At 53.7% G+C, this 22,666-nt stretch overlaps 2 protein-coding genes across 8 annotated transcripts; both read right to left on the reverse strand.

Moving 5' to 3' along the window:
* Positions 1-153: 153 nt before the first annotated feature.
* On the reverse strand, positions 154-13,182 carry Vasp (vasodilator stimulated phosphoprotein). Of its 7 annotated transcripts, none has more exons than XM_090322218.1 (13): positions 13,089-13,182; positions 6,282-6,453; positions 6,028-6,193; positions 4,399-4,483; positions 3,990-4,051; positions 3,632-3,873; positions 3,431-3,528; positions 2,552-2,603; positions 2,357-2,390; positions 2,108-2,153; positions 1,739-1,829; positions 1,093-1,150; positions 154-967 (listed from the first exon to the last, which is right to left on the reverse strand). In XM_090322218.1, the coding sequence occupies exons 2-13, from the start codon at positions 6,423-6,425 to the stop codon at positions 933-935; spliced, it is 1,113 nt and encodes a 370-aa protein (XP_090178344.1). In that variant the 5' UTR covers positions 6,426-6,453; positions 13,089-13,182; the 3' UTR covers positions 154-932. The 7 variants fall into 7 exon arrangements, with proteins under 7 accessions (XP_090178344.1, XP_090178343.1, XP_090178342.1 ...); XM_090322217.1 differs by having other exon boundaries at positions 3,431-3,531; positions 13,089-13,180; XM_090322216.1 differs by having other exon boundaries at positions 2,357-2,393; positions 13,089-13,179.
* Positions 13,183-15,232: 2,050 nt separating this feature from the next.
* Ppm1n (protein phosphatase, Mg2+/Mn2+ dependent 1N (putative)) lies at positions 15,233-20,161 on the reverse strand. Its single transcript, XM_090322514.1, is given in 7 exon segments — positions 15,233-15,295; positions 17,742-17,802; positions 17,886-17,991; positions 18,079-18,196; positions 19,226-19,237; positions 19,239-19,694; positions 19,697-20,161. Coding segments are annotated over 7 exon segments (1,281 nt in total).
* Positions 20,162-22,666: the final 2,505 nt, after the last annotated feature.

Genomic DNA, 22,666 nt, shown 5'->3' on the forward strand with positions numbered 1-22,666 from the left:
TCTTTGGGCCTTGTGTATAAAAGGGGCACAGGTACTCAGGGAAGCACTGGGAGGGCTCTGGTGGAAGAAAGGAGCTGTCCATCCTGGGACACTGTTCCCAATCGAAGAAACTAAGGCTGGGAGAAGTTTGGAGCAATGTGCACTGGAAAGATCTCAGCTTATAAAAATGGCAGGTTTATTGAGCAAGGGCTTGTGTTCAAGAAGCCAAGGGGCCTCCACTCTTTGTCCCCCCAAGTATCCCCAGGGGACAAAAAAAATGGCTTAGACCCTGAGCCCTATCAAAATTTTCAAACAAAACAAAATGGAGGTCAAAAAATTACAGCATCTTAATTCCTTATAGAAAAGGGAAAGGAGCAGAGGAGATGGGAGGGTCCCCAAGCTGGTAGAACACCTCCCCTTAAATAGTTGCCCCACAACGGGGCAACCTTGGGCCAATACCATTAAAAAAATTCCCACACCCCATTTTATCAAAACCAAGGAAGAAAAAAAATTTTTCCCTTCCCCCCAACCCAAATATATATATAATATATATTTCTTTTTCTTAAAAAAACAAAAAACAAAAAACAAATCGAAGGCATTAAGCGTTAAAGTGAATCTAGAACAAGGGAACGTCAAATTCCCTTCTTCCTTCCCCCTTACTGCGGGGTTACTTGGTACATCCCCAGCAGAGGAACCAGCCCCAAGGGGATGGCAGAGGGGGAGGGGCTAAAGGATGAAGGCTCCCCAGCAAATCAGCAGCCAGTATAAGGTGTGGGCGTGGTGCCGGAGAAGCCACACCCCCTTGAAAATTTCCAAGTGGGATGAGGTGGGGGAAGGGTGAGAAGATGCATTCCTGTGTAGTCTTCGGCAATTCCAGGTCAAGTTGAGGCAGGGAAAGCAGGGTGATGGGCAAGGTGTGCAGAAGAGAAACAGGGTCTTCTGGGTTTCTGTGCTTAGGAACCCCGCTTCCTCAGTTCCTGGACAAAGGCTGGAAGTCAAAGGAAAGCAAAGGTTAGGACCTGTCTCTTCCCCCTTCCCTCCCAAGCCAGATTCTTCAAGAGAACCAGGATTCCTCCCAGATAAATACTATAGGGAACCAAAAAAAAACCTCACCTTCAATTATCTCCTCTTTCATTTTTTGCAACTCCTTCCTCACCTCTTCCAGAAGCTCCTGTAAATAAAAAACAATCAAGAGAATTAAGAGGACATCCAGGGCTTTTTATTTTTTATTAGGGGGGGGAGCATGTTAGGCAATGATTCTACCATAGAGCAACATCCCAAGGCCCTCTCCTCCTCTTCTTACTGGCTGAAATGCCAGAGGACGGTTATCCTCCCTACCCTGCTGTGTCACCCCTGTAACACAGCTGGCTAACAGCAAGGTCACACAATGACCAATAGATTCTATAGGTGAATTCAAGATCCTTGGTGGGGGAAGGAAGGGTGGAGAAATGTACTGGAGATTGTCCAATGTCCAGTATCAGGCTTGGCAAATGCATTTCAGACTTCTGCCAATTCCACTAGGCTGGAGCCACTGAGCTGAGGAGAATTCAAGACACTCAGCAAGAAAGGAGTGCAGGGTAAGATTCCTAATGGAACTGTGTGGTATGTCAGTCCTTCCCAGCCCGGATTCAATATCTCCACTTCTCAGACTGGAAAAATCAAGAATTCAAAGCCTTCTCTCAAGTTACTCAGGGCATTAGACCTGGATCTGCCCTTTTTCTTGGCCCCTTTTGTGCTGAAAGTCCCTTCCCCAAGCTACCTGTTTCACTCTCGCCAGGTCTGACTCATCCCCAGAGCTGTGCGTTGAGGGTTGGGCCTCAGAGGTAGTCAAGGAAGCCGCCGACTTTATCCTGGAAGAGTGAGTGCAATTAGCGTGAGCTTTGCCTGCCCTGCCTCCCATCCTACTGTCCCATTATGTTCTTTTCTTTTCCTTTTTTTTTTTTTTTTTGGTAGGTTATGGGACTTGAACTCTGAGCCTGGGTGCTGTCGCCAAGCTCTTTAGCTCAAGGCTACCACCCTACTCCTTGAGCCACAGTGCCACTTTGTCCCATTATGTTCTTACCAACAAAACTTAAGTTTTCTTTTGGGGAGGCAAGGAAGATGTGAAACCCAAATATCAACGGCTTACCTTGGCAGGGTTGTGCTATTCTTCTCCCAGGGTCTCCGCACAGATTCTATGGGAATGGGAGACAAACAAAAAGGATGAGCCTCCCACACTCAATTCCTTATAACACTCACCCTCTCTCCAAATACCCCTGCTCAAATAACCCCCTCTCGAGACTCCATTCCCCCCAAAATTAGTTTCAGACCCCAGGAGTGTTTTGAGAACAAGAGCATTCTGGGACTTGTAGTTTTTATAGCTGCACTGGTCACTTACCACTCTGGGCTGGGACTCTAGATTCGGGCTCCTCCTGCTGGTGGGAAATAAAAACTATCATGAGTCAATACTGCTGCTCCTTTCCCCTTTCAGGTTCAAAGCCAGCCCAACCCTGTCACACATCCCTTCCTCCTCAAGACCCTTACCCTAATGCAACATCCTAATGCATTCAGGATAAGAAGAGCCCTAACTTACACTGGCAGATTCATCTTTGGAGGGCTTCTCCCCAACCTGTGTAGCTTTCCTTCTGCAGAGGAAAAAAATACAAGAACTGAAACTTTAGCTGCTGAACAGCCCTTCCCCAAGAAACTTGGCATGATGGGACACACCTGAAATCCCAGCCTCAGGAGGCTGAGGCCAAAGGATAAGAAACTCAAGCTAATTTTAGCAAGAAGCTATCTCAAAAAGATCCCAGGCTGGAGGCTTAGTTCCATGTCCAAGACCCTGGGCTTCTATCCCCAGCATTGAAGTGGGGTGGAGGGAGATAGCTTAGAAAGATTAAGAAGCCAGGAACTGGTGGCTAGTGGCTGTAATCCTAGCTACTTAGGAGGCTGAGAGCTGTGGTTCAAAGTCAACCTGGGCAGGAAAGTCTGGGAGACTCTTATCTCCAACGAACCACCAAAGAGCCAAAAGTAGAACTGTGGCGCAGTGACAGAGCATCCACCTCGAGTAAAAAACAAAACAACCAAGGGAGAGTGCCTAGGCATTAAGTTTGAGTCCCAGTACATCAGCAGCTACACAGACTGACTGTCTCTCTCTGTCTCTCTCTCTCTCTCTCTCTCTCTCTCTCTCTCCCTCCCTCACTAAAATAGCAATTATAATAAAAAAAAAATTACAGTTAAGGATTCTATGGAGGGTCTTCAGAAAGATGGGCTATGAAGAACACGAGTTTCTAGAATGGAAACTAGAAGATTCTGTAGGTCACTGGGCACTCCAGGAGAAGACAGTCTCCACCATCACATCCCAGACCTGGCCGCTACAGGGTAACTCTTAACCAAAGAGACAATGAATCAGATCTGCTCCCCCACCTATAAAACAGCAACGCCCAGAGACCTGGGTGCGGGTCAAGCTCACCTCCGGGCCAGCATGGCACTCATCTCTTCCATGAACCCCCCGCTTGTGCTTCGACCACTCTCAGCTTTGGGGGCCAGGGACCCCCCTGAGGTCTCCTCCTGCTGGAGAAGTTAAAGAGGAGGAGAACTTGAGGGCTGGCCTCCTCCCTTGGTCCCTTCAGGCCCTCCCTTATCCCCCCACACCCCACTTCCACCTCCTTACCCTGCTCACTTTCCTGAGTTTGGCTCCAGCAATGGCTGCGGCCAGGCCAGGGGCCCCAGACCCGCCACCACTAGGGCCCTGTGCAGTAGGGAGAGGGGGTGCAGGGGGTGGGCCGCCCCCTGCTCCATGCCCTGCAGCAGAAACTCCAGAGGGGGGCAGACCAGGAGGTGGAGGGGGACCGGGAGGAGGGGGAGGCCCTGGAGGGGGGGGTGGTCCCCCAGCTGGGGGAGCAGGTGGGCCTCCTGAAATAAGACAGACAAGAGGGTTGCTCAAAGACACAGCCTCGGCTCTCTGTGTCCGACTCCGCCCTCTTTCCTCCCAGGGAGCCCCCAAACTCTGGTGCCAGTGTGTGCCTCACCTGCATTGGACACCCGGCGTTCCATGTGACGCTCCGTGTGCTCAGGCTGACCCAGCTGGGGCCTGGGGAAGCAGGGGAGGGGGCAGCCCTCAGCCAAGGCCATGCTAGGGCCTGGCAAATCCGGCGTGCCCACGGTTAAAGCTTGTCCCCACCCACCTCTGTCTTCCCAGGGTGAGGGTGAACCAACAAGAGACCCGGTGCAAACTCTTAAGATAAACTCTGTTGCTTGGGGTTCCTATAACATGAGGAGTTTCCTGAACCCCTTGGAGGGAAGAAGTCGGGAGTGGAGGGGAGACCTGAAATCTGTGTGCTTCTCACCTTCCTTTGTAAGATGGAATATTCTAGAAACTGAAAGCTGGAGGGAATCTATGGCATTCTAGAACTCTGGCAAAGAGTTAAAAGTTCCCACCTTTTCTGCTGCTCCATCTCCTCTGGGGAGGGGCCGTTCTGGGCAGACCAGGGGGGCGGTGCTGGGACGGCAGGAGGCCCACCTGCTGGACGTGAGGACCGAGAGCACTGAGCTTTCTGGAGTGACCCTGACACCCTCACTCAGAACCACCTGTCACCTGAGCCCCTGTCAAGTGGACGCTATTGTTACACCTGAGGTCAGGGGCATTGGCCACTGACACACACACCCCCACCCCCACCAAGCTGTGCAGGGTGAACCTGTAAGAACAAGCTTGAGTCCCAGCTGGCCAGGCTCTTCACTACTGTCCCATGCCCATGGCCCCCATGCAAGGGACAAAGGGCTCTTCCCCAGGCCTCTTGGGATTGGCCTGCAAGGAGCAAGTCCCTCCCCTGGCGCTGAAAGTGACCCCTGAAGAATACTGGGTGACCTCTTGAGTATTCAGATGCCATGTATGGTGGCAGCTTCAGCCTGGGCCACTCAAAGCCTTGGGTGTTCGTTCTTGGCATCTCCAGGGGAAATGCAGAGCCCAGGGCCAGCCACCCTGGTCCTGGGCCAGAGCCTGCATTTGATCCTGCCTCCAGGTACTTTCCAGTACACTCACCAAAGTGTAAGAGATGTCAATTAGAGACTTTCTGTGCACTTGAACTCAGGGCCAGGTTGATATCCCTTAGCTTTTATACTCAAGGCTGGTTGCTCTACCACTTGAGACATAGCTCCTTTTCCGGCTCTCTCCATTTCAGGCATTCTCTTGATGAGTGGCACCCCAAATCCCCACTGGGGAGATTTTAATATCAATGCGTAAGAGATCTCACAATGGCAAAAGCTAGAACAAAGGTCACCCAGGAAGAGGGTACAGACTGTACACGTGTACAGGAAACAAGGTGTCCTGTCCCCTTAAGCTTCATAGGTTTTGTACACAGGCATCTGCGTGCACATAGGAGCCCATGAAATCCTCATCAGTTTTCTACCTACATGGCGAGTTAGCTGGTTTAGAAATGGTGGGGACAACTGCCAGGCGCTAGTGGCTCACACCTGTAATCCTAGCTACTCAGGAGGCTGAGATCTGACAATCAAAGTTCAAATCAACCTGGACACCAAAGTCCATGAGGCTTTTATCTCCAATTAACCACCAGAAAACAGGAAGTGGGGCTGTGGGTCAAGTGGTATCTGAAGAGCTGAGGAACAGTGCCCAGGCCCAGAATTCAAACCCATGACCAAACAAATTAAAAAAAAAAAATGTGGCCTAGTGGTAGAGCGCTTGCCTAGCATGCACGAAGACCCGGGTTCGATTCCTCAGTACCCCACATACATAGCAAAAAGCCGGAAGTGGTGCTGAGGCTCAAGTGATAGAGCTCTAGCCTTGAGAAAGTTCAAGGACAGGGCTTAGGCCCTGAGCTCAAGCCCAGGACTGGCAAAAAAAAAAAAAAAAAAAAAGTGTACAACTGAGGTCCAACGTTTCAGAGCCACTGCTCAGGCCCCACAGCACCACCTAGGAGAGCCCTGTGCCTGCCCACTTCCTGGTTTTGGCATCTGAACCTACACCTTAATAGACTGGAGCTTACCATGGAAGCCACACCCCCAACAGGACCACGCCCCCAGACCAGACCACACCCCCCAGCCCCATCTAACCTTCCAAGGCCTCTAGGGCACTGGCCATGCCAGCAGCGAACTGCGCTGCATCTTCCTTGCTGCCAAAGTTGAGGCCCCAGACCTGGCGGGCATCACGCCACTGGTGGAAGCTGGGGGTGGCCTGGTTATACTTCACACCTCGGACAATGGCACAGTTGATGACCACCTGGGAGGAGCGTCAGAGGGGTGAAAGGGCGTCAGGTGCAGGAGTGGGGGCTGGAGAGGGGACAGGGAAGGGCAGAAAGTGCCTGTACCTGCTGGTCCTGCTGCATCTTGCGGCCCACCACGCGAAAGGAGTTGGCGGTGGGGTTGTGGTAGATCTGGACCCGGCTGTAGGTCTGGGGGCCAGTGCCAGCCGGAAGCCATTGCTTATTGCTGTCATCGTATAGCATTACCATGGCCCGGCTCGAACACACAACCGTCTCACTGAAGGGAGAAGAGAACGGGAGTCGGGAGTCAGTTACCTTTTCCATCTGGGTCTCCCGGGGAATCCCAAGGGAGAGAATACAGAACAGACATGGGGAAGCAGAGATGCAGGGACAAGGCACCAAAAGTTGGGGAAGACAGGTGGCACATGATTGGGAGAGCGATGCCACAGGAGACAGGGAACAGACACCTGTGCAGGGATGAGGAAAGGAGAGTCAGACTGGCAAAGGAAAGATGGACCAGACTGGCAAGGTGGCACATGCCTGTAATCACAGTGACCTGGGAGGAGGAGGTGGGGTGATAATGGCTGAGAGCCACCTGAGCAAAATGCTGGAGACTGTAGGTTAGAGAGAGACTACGGTGACAAAAGATTCAGTCCCCAGTGCTGCTCTCAAGAACAATGACAGCCAGAAACTGGATGGACAGCTCAGCCGCTGCCCTCAGGACCTCCCCCACCTCAGTTTTCCTGGCTCTCTCCAGACTGAACAATCACATGGCTCTCAGTTCAGGGCAGATGAGGAAACAGGCTCAGGGACTGACCCCTGGCCCCCAGCCACCCTACTCCCTGGGGGCACAGTTACATCCTATAGGATCTTCTGGAAGGTTCCATAGCCCTTCACTGCCACCCCCCCCCCCAGAGGGAACTAGGGTCCCAGACGGGGAAGTTCCCTGGCTAGGGTCACTCAGACAGGGGAAGTGGAGGAAAGCCGCCCCACACCCCACCAGGCTTGTTTCTGAAAAGAAGAAGCTGGTGGGCAGAGGTTTTCGGAAGACAGAAATGACAGCCAGCAAGGAGTCGTCTCTAGAGAGCCCTGGGGACTGGAGCGTGGCACTATCAGTCAGAGCTGGGACAGGGAAAACCCCAAAGGGAGGGAACCCAGCTGTGGGACCCTGACTAAGGGACTGAGCTTGGTACCCCAACTTTGCATAATGCAGATATCTCAGCCAAGTCATTCCCTTTCCCAGGTCACCAATCTGTTCCCAAGGGAATCCTTCAAGAGCGCAGCCGTGGGGCTCAGCACAGGTGAGGGTAGTCAGCAAAGCCCAGAGATGCTGAATGGCTGGCCTTTGGTCACACAGCTATCTGGAGGGGTGAATTCCTGAGGCCGGGCCACCAGGCATAGACCCAGGACTGTGTGGGCCCTCCCTAAACCTCAGGTGCGATTTCCAGGCCAGCACAGCCTCAGGGGGCTGTTTCAGGCTCCAGTGCCCCCTGGCAGAGCCAAGTGAAGGCCTCACCCACACCTTGCACCCACACCCAGGGCAGACTCTGGCCAGGTGCCCAGGTCTGTTGCTGACCCACCCTGACTGCACTTTGCCCTCACAGGTGGCCCTGCCCTGGCCACGCAGAGTATAGGATGGAGAACTAACTGGCTGGTGATTAGTGACCCTGGGCTCGTCCTGCCCTCTTCTAGGCCTTAATGAGCCCATCAGAAGGAATCTCTCCTGTTCCCCAAAACTCCAGCTCCCAAGAAAAAAAAAAAAGGGAGCAAGCTCCAATGCCAGGGACCAGTGTCTCATGCAACTCAGAAGGCCAAGATCTGAAAAGCACAGTTTAAAAACTGGAAGTGGAACTATGGCTCAAAGAGAGCTAGTGGGCCAGGAGTTTGGCCTAGTGGTAAGAGTGCTTGACTTTAAAAAAAAAGAAAAAGAAAAAAATGCTTGCCTAGCATGCATGAAGACCCAGGTTTGATTCCTTGGTACCACATACATAGGAAAAAAACAAAAAAAAAGCCAGAAGTGGTGCTGTGGTTCAAGTAATAGAGGACTATCCTTGAGAAAGCCCAAGGACAGTGCTCAGGCCCTGAATTCAAGCACTAGGACTGACAAAAAGAAAAAGAGAGAAAGAACGCTAGCCTTGAGCACAAAGGCACAGGGACAGTGCCCGAGCCCTGAGTTCACACACACACATACACAAAGATAAAGAATAACAAGGTGAGAAGGATATACATATATCCAGGCAAAGAATGGTAATCTTTGCAGAGCCTTCTCCTGAATGTGGCTGACTCTGAGAGAACCTAGGTCCTGAGGAGAAAAAATATTTCACATCCTTTTATCTTTTTCAATAACTTCACTGTTTCTTACCTTTTTGTTTTTTTTGGAGGGAAGGGGTGGGGTGACAGGGGAAGTGAAGACAGAGTGGTGAAATCTTTGTGGTACTCAGGGCAGAACCCAGGGCTTTGAGCATGTTAGGTAAGCCACTCCACCCTCCAGTAAAGTCCACAGTCCCAGAGTTCTGGCCATGTATATAGTCCAGGATGGCTGGCCTCAAACTTGTGATCCTCCTGCCTTACACTTCCCACAGCTGGATTACAGGCATGTAGCACTACAACTGACCCCTCCTTTAAAAAAGAAAAACAAAAAACACCATGGGCTAAAATTACCTGTAAGAAACAAATTCATTACTTAAGTAAATAAAAAATATAATCTAGGAAACACTGGAGCTGACGATCCCACAGGTAGGAAGCAAGGAGCTAAGTCCAGTATTCTTCTAGATCTTATACCTCCACCTCACAAAACATCAAACCCCAGCCAGCCCAGGAAACAACATTCCTACCTCCTTGCTGTCTCTGAATCTCAATTTCCAGCCCTGGAAACCATAACTCAATGGACAGAGCCCTAACTCAGAACCTGGTACTTGTCACACATTCCATTTGCTTCCTGAGGGGAGGTGCAAGCGATCGAGCGAGCCTTCATCACTGGAGGTGATCAAGCCCAGAATTCCAGTTCACAGAAACCTTCCAATTCTGGTCTAGCCCTTCCTCCTCTCCCTCCCTCCCCCACCCCTACAACTTACCCCACAGCCTCCTTACACCATAGCCTTGTGACAAACACACCTCCCCAAACTATAAATAATTTTCTCTGAAGCAACTCAGGTTAGGGAATGACCTAGGGCCTTCGGGGCTTATGTGGTTTCAGCTCTAGTCCTTCTTTCCTAGTGAGCCTCAGTTTCCCTTAAGTGAATGCTGGAGGCAATTAAGATTCTCCTGATTGTTGAGATGGCAGCTTGGTCCATCTGTAAACTGGGGGAGAGGAGGAAGACTGGTACATATACACAAGGTTGTCAGAAGATCTATCCTAGAATTGTGGTGGGAATTATACAAAGGCAAACACCTAGTACAGTGCCTGGCCAAGAGCAGACAGGTTTGGCCTTCAAGGTCTCATTCTTCAAAAATAAAATAAAAACAGTAATTCACTATGATTCTGTAAGAAGGAAGAAATGGGCTCAAATTCTTCCTGAATCCTTTTCACTAGAGATTCTCAGACCTCTGACCCCTCTCAAAGCCTCCCCAGAGCCCAGTTCCGGAACTCAGCAAATATTTGTCAAACTGGAAAAGAAAAGAAAAAAAAAAGAGAGGGGGAGAGAGAACCATATCTTGTAATTTTCCATCATTTTCTTATCCTCCCTTCCATTTGCCCCCAGGACTCTCCCTCAGCCAAACCAGACAGGAATCTCTCCATCACTACCTCTTCCCACATCACCCAAGAATGTGAATGCTGTCCCACCAGGACTTTCTCTTAAAGCCTCAGTTTCCCCAGCTGCAAAGAGGGGCAGGGGGGTTGAGTCTCAGCCTTTAAAGGAGCCCAACTGGGGAATCCATTAAGAGACAACCTCCCCCTCCCCACCTCTACAAAGGTGAGCACAGAGGCACCGGGAGGCCTGGCCCCAGGCCACAGCCAGAGGGGCCCCTGCGGGCGGGTAGGAGGCTGGGCCAGGCTCGGCTCCTGCCCTTTTACGGTCTCAGCCGTGACTGATCCAGTGCTAACTCGGTCGGACATCCGCCATCCGCCTTCCCCGGGGCCTGGGACCGGAAACGGGTGTGGGGGGAGGGGAGGGTGGGAGAGGCGTCCCCAGGGGAAGGGGGGCGAGGAAGAAGACAGCCACTGGGCTCCAGGGCTGGAGCTGGGGGGGAGTGTGACTCGGGGTACACCATGTGCCATGCCAGGCCTTGGCTTCTGTCCCCAGCACCCGGCCAGAGAAAAAGAAGTTGAGAGCTGGGGTCAGGGTGCTGTCCCACCCCCTTTCTCGGGGTGTCTGTGAGTCTCCCCTGGGGCCAAATCTTCCAACAGCCCGTTTGACATCTAGAAGGACAGGCAGGGGTGGGGGGAGGGTTCACTACAGGTCCTACAAAGAGGGGGTGCCACCCAGATGGGCGGGAGGACGGGCGGGGGCAGTGGTGGATACTAGGGGGTTAAACCGGCTGTCTCCCCCCCCCCAACCGGGGGCTTGGGGGACAGGAAGTCCCAGAGAGAGTGGAGGAAGGGAGATAGTATTGTCAGGCACTGGCCCCAAGGGAAGGATTATAGGGGGTCAGGGGAGGGGAGACGTCGGGAAGGGTGGGGGGGTGGACAGGCCCCGCCCACAGGTGAGTCCAAGAGTTCCAGAAAAGACCGACGTCTGTGGGTCCCACGGGCCCCTCACGTGCTGATTAGATTCCCGGGAAGATGGGCTGGGTCCCCGGGGCGGGGGCTGGACAAGGCCGTGACCTTGAAGCTCTCCAGCGCCCCCCACCTCCTCCAGTCCCAGGGCTGGGGGGGGGGCGCCCGGGCGAGCACAGCAGCTGCCCCCGAGTCCCGGCCGGCCCCCCAGCCAGCTGTCCCGACAGGTGAGTCGGGAGACAAAGGCCCCCTCCCCCAGCTGCCGCACCCCCTCCTTCCCGCCCTCGCCGGCCCGGCTTCCCTCCCCCCGGGCCGCGCAGGTGGGGAGAGGGGGCCGCCCTGCTGGCCCCGGGCCCGGGGCGCCGCCCGGGCACTGTCGTGGGTGTGGGGAGACGGGGGAGGGGGACCCCGAAACAGACCCCGGCGAGGCCGCGGCGGGCCGGGCGCCCCTGGCCGCGGGACGCCCCCCCCCGAGGGTGGGGATCGAGAAGTGCCCCCGAAGTTGGACGGCGCGGCCCCCCCACAGACTTTCTCTTGGGCAGCCCCGGGGCGGCGGGGCCCCCGGGACGTCGGGGTCGGGGTCCCCCTCGCCAGCACCCCTGCACTCCCGCTCCGCCGCCTGGGCTGCAGCCCGGGGTGCGGGGAGCCCCGCCTCGCCCCAGGCCGCCCGACGGGGAGGGACCGGCCAAGTTGCGGTCCTCTGAAGAAGTCTTTCCCGCCAGGGCGGGGGAGCCGCGCGCCCCGCCGCCCCGAGCCCCGCCGCCCGCGCCCCGCCGCCCGCGCCCCGCGCCCCGCGCCCGCTCCCCGGGGGCGCGCCCAGCGCCGGGGCGGGGCCGCGCTCACCTCATGGCGGCGGCGTCCCGCGCGCGGCGGGGCCGGGGTTCGAGGCTGCCTCCCGCTCCTCAGAGTCCCCCGGGGTCCCGCCCCATAGAGTCCGCCGCCCGAGCGGGGGGCTCCGGAGCGGGCGGCGGCTCCGGGCCGGCCGTGGGAGGCGGGGTCCGGGCGGCGGGCGCGGGGCGGCGGCGGCGGCGGCGGCGACAATGTTACTCCACTACTGTACTTCGCTACATCTCCTTCCAAAATTCCACTCCCCGCGCCCACAATGCCCCGCGCCTTAAAGGGGCCGCGCCGCCGGGGGGCGGGGAAGGGGCGGGGCCCGGGGCGCGGGCCGGGCGGCGCGGAAGCCGCGACTTCCGCGACTCCCTCCCCCCCGACCCCGTCCACACACACACACACACGCACACACACGCACACACACGCACACTCACGGCAGCCGGGCGGGGGGCGGAGCACCCAGGACCTCACCTTCCCCATCCCCTCAAAAAACCTGAGTGCGGTCAGGGGCGCACTTAGCCGAGGACAATGGATCCACCAGGAGAATTCTTGCATCTCCGTGGCTCCGTGGGGGCATCGCGTGTCCCTCCCGGCCCTCTCCGTGGACTTGTGTTTAATTTTCTGCACAATTGGGGGGTAAGCGGGGGGGGGGACGAGGAAGATCCCCCCCAACACACACCGAAACAGTCTCTTCACTACCCTCCTCGCAACCCCGCTGTAGGTCTCAGCTGATGGACTGGGGGTTACTCGGGGGTGAGTGGGGAGGGGGAGGGGAGGGCGGCGAGGCCCCGCCCCCGGCCGCCCCCCACCCCGGGAGGTGAGGAGGAAGTGGGCCGAGGGGGCGCGGCCGGCCGCTGACTCACCGCCGCAGGGTCGGGGGTGGGGACGGGCCCGGGGCGGGGTGGGGGGGGAGGCCGGGCCGGGGGGGGGGTGCCGCGCTGGCTGGGGGTGAGCTGGGGACGGGGGTCCCGCGTGGAGAGAGCCCTCCGGACCCCTCCGACGCGCATGCCCCGTTACGACTCCGTGTCGCCCACGGACCGCACACGGTCCCGCCATCCACGCTGCTCCGTCCTCCCCCAGCCCCGGGCCCCGGGCCCCGAAGCCCCTCGGGCCTCCGCGGCCGCGCCCGCCGACGTCACGGCGCCCGCCCCGCCCGCGCTGTGCCACCTGGCCTGGGCGGGGCCGCCCCCCCCCCCCGCGGCCTGCGGCTTTCGTTTTAACACCAGCGGGGAAACTGAGGCCGGGGGCGGGCGATGGATGGCCAGGGCTGGACGGCCCGGCCCCGGTCCGGCCGCCTCCCCCGGGGAACCCCTCGTCCCTCCAGGCCGGGCCGCGTCGGAAGATCCGCGGACGCCGCTCCTCCCCACCCCCACCCGGGAGACCCGGAGCCGGCCTGGTGTCCCTGGCTGACTGCACCCAACCTGAGAGCAGGAACTGGAGAACTTTTCCTTTTTCTTTCTTTTTTCCAGTCGTGGGGTTTGAGCGCAGGCTCTGGCACTGCCCCGGAGCTGCTTTTGCTCAAGGCGAATCGCATTTTACCCCTTGAGCCACAGCGCCATCTCTGACTTTTTCTGTTTCTCTGCAACTAAGGAATTGAACCCAGGGCTTCATTCAGGCTTGCTAGGCAGGCACTCTGCCACTAAGCCGCATTTTCAGCCTTGGCAAACTTTTTCTATAAAAAAAAAAAAATCTGAATTTTACACAAATAAAACATGGATCTGTATCCCTTCTTTTTCCTTTGGGGATGCTGGGAAGTGAAGCCAGGGTCTTGCTCTAATATGGTTAGGCAACTATTCTACCACTGAGCAATTCTACCAATCCACAGTGGAACACATGCAGTGTTCTATAATCCCAGCCGTAGAGACTAAAGCAGGAGAACGACAAGCCTGAGGCCAACCTGAGCAGAAAATTCTCTAGACTCCCAAATAGCCAAGAAAGCAGTAGAGTGCCAGCCAAGAAAGTCCAAGACCCTCAGTTCCAACCCAGTACTGCCAACAGGGAAACAAACCCAGAAAATTACATTTTAAAAATAGCTTCCTTAGTCATTTTCTTATCACATCCTCCTGTCCTTATTTTCCCCACCATACTTGTCACTGTCCAAGATGACTTTCCATATTGGTTGCCTTGTTTGCCAAATTAGGAGGTTTTACTCTGGTAAACAAGGCCTGGTACGCATGAGGTGCCTGTTACGTATTTTAAAAATAAAAATATGTATTTTGAATTTCTTTTTTTCTTTTACTTTCTTTTTCTTTTTTGGGGGGGGGGCAGTCCTGGGGCCTGAGCACTGTCCTTGGGCTTTCACAAGGCTAGAGCTCTACCACTTGAGCCACAGCACCACTTCCTGCTTTGCTATGTATGTGGTTCCAAAGAATTGAACCTGGGTCTTCGTGCATGCTAGGCAAGCACTGTACCACTAGCTCAAACTCCTGGCCCTATATTTTTAATTTCAGCTACTCAGGAGGCTGAGATATGAGGATTGTCATTCATAGCCAGCCCAAGCAAAAAGTCTGTGAGAAATATTATCTCTAATTAACCACCAGAAAACCAGAAGCAGTGCTGTGGCTCAAAGTGGTAGAGCACTAGCCTTGGGGGAAAAACAAAAAAACCTGAGACAGCACCCAGGCCCTGAGTTCAAACCCTATGACTAACAAAAAATTAAATTAAATTAAAAAGTTAATAATTCTCTTCTACCTCCCCTGAAAAAAAAAAAAACATGAAACCAGGTATGGTAATGTACATCAGTAATCCCAGCACTCAGAAGGCAGAGGCAGGAGGATCCTTAGTTCCAGGCCAACCTGGGCTATATCTTGGCAGACCCGATTTAAAAAAAAAAAAAAAAGGGCTGGGAGTTTGGCCTAGTGGTTAAAGTGCTTGCCTAGCATGCACGAAGACCCAGGTTCGATTCCTGGGCACCACATACATAGAAAAAAGCCGGAAGTGGTGCTGAGGCTGAAGTGGTAGAGCTCTAGCCTTGAGAAAGTCCAAGGACAGTGCTCAGGCCCTGAGCCAAAGCCCAGGACTGGCAAAAAAAAAAAAAGGTCAAGTTGGTTCATACCTGTAATCCTAGCTATAAGGAGGCTGAGATCTGAGGATCAAGGATCAAGGTTCAAAGCCAGCCGGGGGAACAAAAGGACCTGAGACTCTTATTTCCAATTAACCTCTAGAAAATGGGCATTGGGGCTTGCTCAGGGTAGGCTGGCAGCCTTGAGCTGAAGAGCTCAGGGACAGTGCCCAGGCCAAGTTCAAGCCTCATGACTCACACACACACAAAAAAGGAAAGCATTCTGTTGAGCGGAGTGATCTCTCAAGATCTGAAATACATATATAATTATGTGGGGTTTTTTTGGCTTTTTCTCTGGTCTGAAGGATGGTGCAATTCCCCTCATGAAACATTCTTTGAGAGGAAGTAGGGAGAAGGGGACATAAGCAAATCAGCATTGTGGGATTCCTCCATTGGCAGGCCTTCCTTCTGCTCTTCCACATAGCTAGGGAAGAGAGGATACTTCTCCTCCTCATGTCCATAGGAACCCCTGTTAGACAAGTAGTCACCAATAGAAGAAAGCCATCAGGCCTCTGGATCTGCATTGGAGTGGGAGCCTGTGGGCTTTCCAGGCCCACCCTGCCTCTTCTGTAAGAGAAAATGAGAAGAGAGTTAACAGCATCTCTTGCTGGCTGTACCTACCTGGCCTTATAGAGCACGAACTTTTTTTTTTTTTTTTGCCAAACCTGGGACTTGAACTCAGGGCCTGAGCACTGTCTTTGCACTTTCTCAAGGCTAGAGCTCTACCCTTGAGCCACAGCACCACTTTCAGCTTTTTTCTATGTATGTGGTGCTGAGGAATCGAATCGGGGGCTTCGTGCATGCTAAGCAAGCACTCTACTACTAGGCCAAACTCCTGGCTGGGTTTTTCTGTGTATGTAGTACCAAAGACTTGAACCCAGGGTTTTATGCATGCTAGGCAAGCACTCTACCACTAGACCACACTCCCATCCCATAGAGCCCTAATTTTTTATTTTTTAATCATGAGGTCGAACTCTCTGGGCTTGGACCCTGTCTCTAAGCTCTTCAGCTCAAGGCTAGTGCTCTAATGCTTTGAATCAAAGCACCATTTCTGGTTTTCTGGTGGTAAATTGGAGATAAGAGTTTTAGGCATTTTCCTGCCCAAGGCTGGCTTTGAACCATAATCCTCAGTTCTCAACCTCCTGAATAGCTAGGATTACAGGCATGAGCCACCTATGTCCAGTTTTTGTTTTTATTTTATTTTTTTGTTGTCAGTCCTGGGGCTTGAACTCAGGGCCTAGACAATGTCCCTGAGCTTCTTTTGCTCAAAGCTAACACTCTACCATTTGAGCCACCATGCCATTTCCAGTCTTTTCTGTGGTACTGAAGAATCAAACCCAGGGCTCCTTCATGCTAGCATGCTAGACAAGCACTCTAGCACATTCCCAACCCAGAACCCTAACTTTTTTTTTTTTTTTGGCCAGCCCTGGGGCTTGAACTCAGGGCCTGAGCTCTGTCCTTGGGTTTTCTCAAGGCTAGATCTCTACCACGTAAGCCATAGCACCATTTCCAGCTTTTTTTAAGTGTGTGGTACCGAGGAATCAAACCTGGGTCTTCGTGTATGCTAGGCAAGCACTCTACCACTAGGCCAAACTCCCAGCCCCAGCTCTAACTTTTTTTGGTTGTTTGTTGCCAATCCTGGGCCTTGAACTTAGGGTCTGAGCACTGTCCTTGGGCTTTCTCAAAGCTAGAGCTCTACCGCTTGAGCCACAGCACCACTTCTGGCTTTTTCTTTTCTTTTAATTGTAATTAATAGAGGGGTTACAGTTATATTCACCAAATAGGCGGTGCATTACTTCACACACATTGATACCTCTTGTCATGTTTTTGTCCCCATTTCCTTCCCTCAACCCTCTCCCCTCATCTTGTTTTCCTCCTTTCCCTTTTCTATTTCAAATAAACTCCTGGTCTCAGGAAGCTTTCCGGGGCTGGCCTTGAGCTCCAGATCTTCCTGCCTGTGACTCCTTTATAGCTGAGATTGATTACAGACATGCACCTCATGTTTTCACAATGTCCTCAGTTCACTAAGTTTGCCTTGGGGGACACAATAACCACAAAGAATAGGGTTGGGCATGGGACCCCAGTTTGCCTAATCAGAAGCAGGCAGATGGTCAGTCACATGATCAAAGTGGCCAATGGAGGGTAACCTCGACATCCACAGCAATTCCTTGGGAGTTAGTGAGCTGTCTCCACTGGGGATGGTAGGCGGGTTGGATGTAATCCTAGAGCGACCATTTTTGTTGTCCTACATGGGAATGAAGCCAGTTCTGAGAAAATAAAATAATTCCTAATGCCATCCATCTTGACAACTGGTTGTTGCTTGTAACTCCAAACAGTCCTCAATTACATCACCCTGTAAACTCTGTGCTTGGCTTTTTATGGTTATATTGAATTTTTGGCCCTGACATACCTCCTGCTGCTGAGCAATTACCAGCAACTCTGTCTCACCCAGATGATGTTAATAAACCCTCTTCTCTGCTGTGCAAAGGCACTGGGGATCTTCCAGCTTCCTCTGTTGTCTCTCAACCCATACCTTAGTCTACCCCACTCTCTCCTTTTCAGATGTCTCCCAAATTCTCCTCTGTGAACCAAACCCTGTGATGGCCTCTCTTGACCAAGACTTAGGCTGACCTCAGAGACACTTGACATTCTCTGCTCTGCATTCGTGCTTAGAAGTGTTCATTAAATTGTCTGAATTTTTCTGTCATATTATATAGTGCTTTAGGGCTTGGCATTCATTAATGAGGCAAATTCCTGTTCAAGTTCCTCATCATAGGCTGGGAAAGTAGCTCAAGTGGTAGACTTCCTGCCTGGCATGCTTCAGCCCCTCCTGGGTTCAAGCTCCAGTGCAGTGAGAAACCAAAACAAAATCCCCATCACCAGGCAGGCTGCATGATGTGTTCCTGAGGCTGTACACAGTCCAGAATATAGGCTGGATGGGGACAAGACAATCATTGCTAAAGGCCTTGCAGGCAAAAGATGAGGGGACAAAAAAAAGATACAGTATTCTTACCTCTGAGTGCTCCTCTGAGGCCCCACAGAGGTGAGAATAAGCTTCTGCAATAATGGCTGCCCTGGGGAGCAAGAGAACCCTCTGGATGAGACCCTCCTCCTCCGGCCCCCTCCCCCACCACCATGCCACGCCTGGGTGACTCACTTGCAATGCAGCCCTCCCCCAGGAGGTAAATCCATGATGTCTTCAGAGACCAGGGTCTTAAAAATCGAATTTAGGCTGGGGGGTTTCTGCGCAGAGGCACACAGATCTGAGAAGGAGGTAAGAGTTATAGCAAAGCTGTTATTTGCCAGGTCCCCTCCCCACTGGGTACTGAGTGCCCCCTGGGCTAGCTCACCAGCGACTCTGTGGCCCAGTGCTTCATCCAGTGCCCGCTCCCTCTGGATGGCTTCCTCGAAGGGCCTGGGAGCCCCTGAGAAGCAGATCAGAATACAGGTCATGTTGTCCTGGCTGCCCTAGATATGGTGAAGAAAAAGAAGCCTGCTGGGAGAGGGTGGAAGGCCATGGCCCAGCGGGTCCTCTGTGGGGTTTAGACCATACTTCCTGCAGTCCTGGCATTGCCCTATTCATAGGAAGCCACGTACCTTGATGGGAGGATCTGAGGATCTGCTGTACTGTCAAGGGGCTCAAACCTCCCTCCCTCCCTCCCTCCCTTTCTTCCTTCCTTCCTTCCTTCCTTCCTTCCTTCCTTCCTTCCTTCCTTCCTTCCTTCCTTCCTTCTCTTTGGTTGCGGAGTTTGAACCCAGATCCTGGGCTTTACCCCTTTGAGTCACAGATCCACTTTCAGTATTCTGATGGTTAATTGGAGATAAGAGTCTATTCTACTAGGGCTTTGAACCTTGGTACTCATATTTTACCCTCCTGAGTAGCTAGGATCACAGGTGTGAAGCACTGGCGCGGCTCTCAATTTCCTTTTAAACACAGGGATCATACTTACTAAGTAGATGCTCTAGGGGCCGGGAGTTTGGCCTAGTGGTAGAGTGCTTGTCTAAGTAGATGCTCTACTACTAGAGCCCCTCTGGTGTGTGTGTGTGTGTGTGTGTGTGTGTGTGTGTGTGTCTGTCTGTCTGTCTGTCTGTCTGTCTGTCTGTCTGTCTGTCCTGGGGCTTGAACTCAGGGCCTGGCCACTGTCCCTGAGCTTCTTTGTTCAAGGCTGGAGTCCTAGCAATTGAGCCTCAGTTTCATTACCAGCTTTTTGAAACTTTTGGAGATAAGAGCCTTGTGGAGGCTGGCTTCCAAATGCAATCCTCAGATCCCAGCCTCCAGGATAGTATCAGGAGCTTGGCCATCTTTTGGTTTTGTTTTTGAAATGTGTGGATACTGCAAATTTGAACTCCGGGCCTGAGGACTTTGTCCCTGAACTTTCTTGCTCAGGGCTATCCCACGCCCCTCCCAGAAACCACGCCCCCGGATCGCCTGTCCATCAAATCCCCATCTCCCTTTCCTCGCTCGTGGGGACCCCGCGTCCCGCCTCCGTCCAGGACCTTGCACAGGCAACGTGTCCAGCAGCTGCGCGCAGAGCAGCTCCGGGGCCAGGCCCAGACGGAGGCGCAAGATCGCCAACCCCGCCAGGGCAGCCGCGGACATCGCGTCCCACACGCCGTCAGAGGCCAGGAGCACGAACTCATCCTCAGCCTGGCGTGCCAGCGTGGCCACCTCGGGCTCTGCAGACACCAGCTGCAGCTCGGGGGGCCTCCCCGGCGCTTCTTTGGAGGCAAAATCGCCTAGTGCTCGCGACACGGCCAGAGAGCCCTCGACGCGCCGGCGGCAGATGGTGCCCCCCGCGTCGTAGATGCGCTCGCGTTCCCGGGGCCGGAGGGGCCGGTGGTCCTCGGTGCTGAAAGCCACGGTGCCGGCGCGGCTCAGCACGGCTCGGGAATCGCCGCAGTGCGCCAGGTAGAGAAATCTCGGGGAGACCAGCAAGGCCAGCGCGGTGGAGCCTCCGGGGTCCCCCCACCCCGGGGCCAGAGCGCGCGCAGGCGCTCGTCCGCGCTCAGGAAGGCTCGGCGCAGCGCCGCTCGCACGCCCTCGGGTTCCCAGGAAGCCGAGCCCAGCTCTCGGAACACGTGGCCCGGCAGGTGTCGAGCGCCGAAGCGAGCTGCTCGAGCCCCGCCGTGGCCGTCGAGGACGGCGAAGAAAGCCCAGCCCGGGGGCAGCCCGGGGATGGAGAGCCAGGCGCAGTGCGCGTCCTCCATGCGCGCGTGCCAGCCCTGCGCCGCGCTCGCCCCGAAGCGCCGGCCGCACGACCGCGCCGCACCCCCGTGTGGCCGCTGGGAGCATCGCGGCGCGGCCCGACGAGGCTGAGGCCGATCGGGGCCCGCCGCCGCCTCCTCCCCGTCCTCCTCCTCTTCTTTCTCCGCCCCCTCTTTCTTAGAAGTCGGTCCGAGCAGACGCTTCAGCAGAAGGGCCGGGGAAGCCATCCTTCCGTCCCGGGATCCGGAGGCCTTACCCCCTTGGCCATCTACCCCGCCTTTGGCTTAATCTCTCCGCTGTGGGATTTTAAAACCGACTAAATCCCTTGACCTGAGCTCAAGTCGGGTCACCCGTGAGAATTGCATTCTTAATTGCTCTTTTCCCACATCATCAAATAGCAGTTTCAGACCTGGGTCAGGGGAAAGAAATTAATAGCAGTAAACGGTTACATAGCACTAACCACATGGTCCACTTTATTAGACATCACCATTACTAGATTATAGAAGAGGAAACTGAGTCACAGAAAAATTAAGCAGTGTATTCTGGAGGTGTGGCTCAAGGAGTTGGGTACCTGCTTGGGAAAAGTAAACAGTATCGTGGAAACTTTCACTCTAGATTCTAATCTCAACACCTAACTTTTGTTTTTGTTTTTGGTCATTCCTGGGGCCTGAACTCAGGGGCTGGATGCTGTTCCTGAGTTTTGTCTTTTTTTTTTTTTTTCCAGTCCTGGGCTTGAGCTCAGGGCCTGAGCACTGTCCTTGCACTTTCTCAAGGCTAGAGCTCTACCACTTGAGCCTCACCACCACTTGCAGCTTTTTTTCTATGTATGTGGTATGGAGGAATCAAACCTGGGTCTTCGTGCATGCTAGGCAAGCACTCTACCACTAGGCCAAACTCCCAGCCCCTGAGTTTCTTTTATAACTCTCTATCACTTGAGTCACAGGGCCTCTTCTGGCTTTTTCAGTTTTTGTGATACTGAGAAATTGAACCCAAGGTTTCATGCATGCCAGGCAAGAACTCTACCACTAAGCCACATTCCTAGCCCTAAACGCAGTTTTTGTTTTGTTTTGTAGGTCATGAGGCTTGAACTCTGAGCCTGGGAGCTATCTCTGAGCTCTTCAGCTCAAGGATTCGGCCCTACCCCTTGAGCAACAGCCCCACTTCCTACTTTCTGATGGTTAATTGAACATAAAGAGTCTCACGGACTTTAGTGCCCAGGCTGGCTTTGAACCACTGTCTTCAGATCTCAGCCTCCTGAGTAGCTAGGATTACAGGTATCCAGGGAAACACCGTTTTGTTTTGTTTTTAAATAACTCTTTCAGGACCCTGCCTCTGAGCTTTAGTTACTTTCTCTTGCAGATTCTCCCCATCTATTCAAGATCACAGCCTAAAGACCCTCACGCGTTGTACAGTCCTTGTATCCCTCAACTCCAGCGCAGCCTCCCAAATCTAGCTAGTCAAACTGGATTTCTTCTTTACAAATTAGGGTCAACTCCTGGATCTTGCCCTTTTTCGAACCAGTTACTTCCTATTTCCTTTAAGCCACACCAATAGACCTGAGGTGTGCCCTGTTGTTTGAATAATTCTATTTTATTATGAGCTCCATTCATGTCTCTGATCTTCTCCCCTTCTTCACCTCAAAAGTTTCGGAGTATTAACCAGGCTCAAGTGGTGCCCAGTAATCCTAGTTACCCAGAAAACAGAATATCTGAGGATTGTTGCTCAAACCCAATCCAGGCAGGAAGTCTGTGTTGCTTATGTCCAATTAAAGATGGGGGCCTGAAATTTGGCCTAGTGTTACAGTGTTTGCCTACCATGCATGAAGACCTGGGTTCAGTCCTCAGTATCACATATATAGAAAAAGCTGGAAGTGGTGCTGGGGCTCAAGTGGTAGAGCTCTAGCCTTGCAAAAGCCCAAGGATAGTGCTCAGGTCCTGAGTTCAAGCTCAGGACTGGCAAAAACAAAACAAAAACAAAAAACTTGAAGTGAAGGTGTGGCTCAAGTGATAGAGCACCAGCCTTGAGAGAAAAAACTAAGGGACAGTGTCCAGGTTCGTCAAGCCCCATTACTGGAACAAGGAAAAAGAATATCTTTCCAAATATTGTACTTTTGCTTTCCATTCCCACGGCTGGGATAGGCCTGGACCCTATTTCACAGCCCATTACAACACCATCCTAGATCTGACCCAACCCACCACCCTTAATTCTCCAGCCCCTCACCTTATCCCAAACTCTTAGCCCCTGGCTCTAAAGACTGATCCCCTTTTGGGAAAAGTCTTGCCCTTTAGGCGATTGTCCACTCTATTGAATCCCCTAATCCAAGATCTTAGCCCTATCCCCCCTGGGCTCCTAGGTGGCTTACTGCCCCTTCATCTTCCTTTACTCATGGCACTCCCTTACGGCCCCCCTCTTCCTTCGCTCTTGTGTGGTCCAGCCTGCCATAGCCTCTCCCACAGACCTGGCTCCGCCTTGATCAAGGCCTTGCCTTCCACGGAGCTGCAAAGTCTTCCTCACTTTGGCTCCGCCCCCAGCATGGCTCCGCCCCCGTCCACGCTGCTGTGCCCACCCCATCGCGGCCCCGCCCCCAGCTTCACTGCAGCCCGGCAGCTGCAGTGTCTTTCCCACCTCCGCTCCTCCCCCAGGCCTAGCTCCGCCCCCTCATCACGCTGCATTGCCCTCCGTACAGTGGTCCCGCCTCTGGGCCTGGCCCCGCCCCTTGCTCTAGCCACGCC

This window comes from Megascapheus bottae, chromosome 31 (genome assembly GCF_031878675.1).
Source record: "Megascapheus bottae isolate mThoBot1 chromosome 31, mThoBot2.hap1, whole genome shotgun sequence".
Lineage (NCBI taxonomy): Eukaryota > Metazoa > Chordata > Mammalia > Rodentia > Geomyidae > Megascapheus > Megascapheus bottae.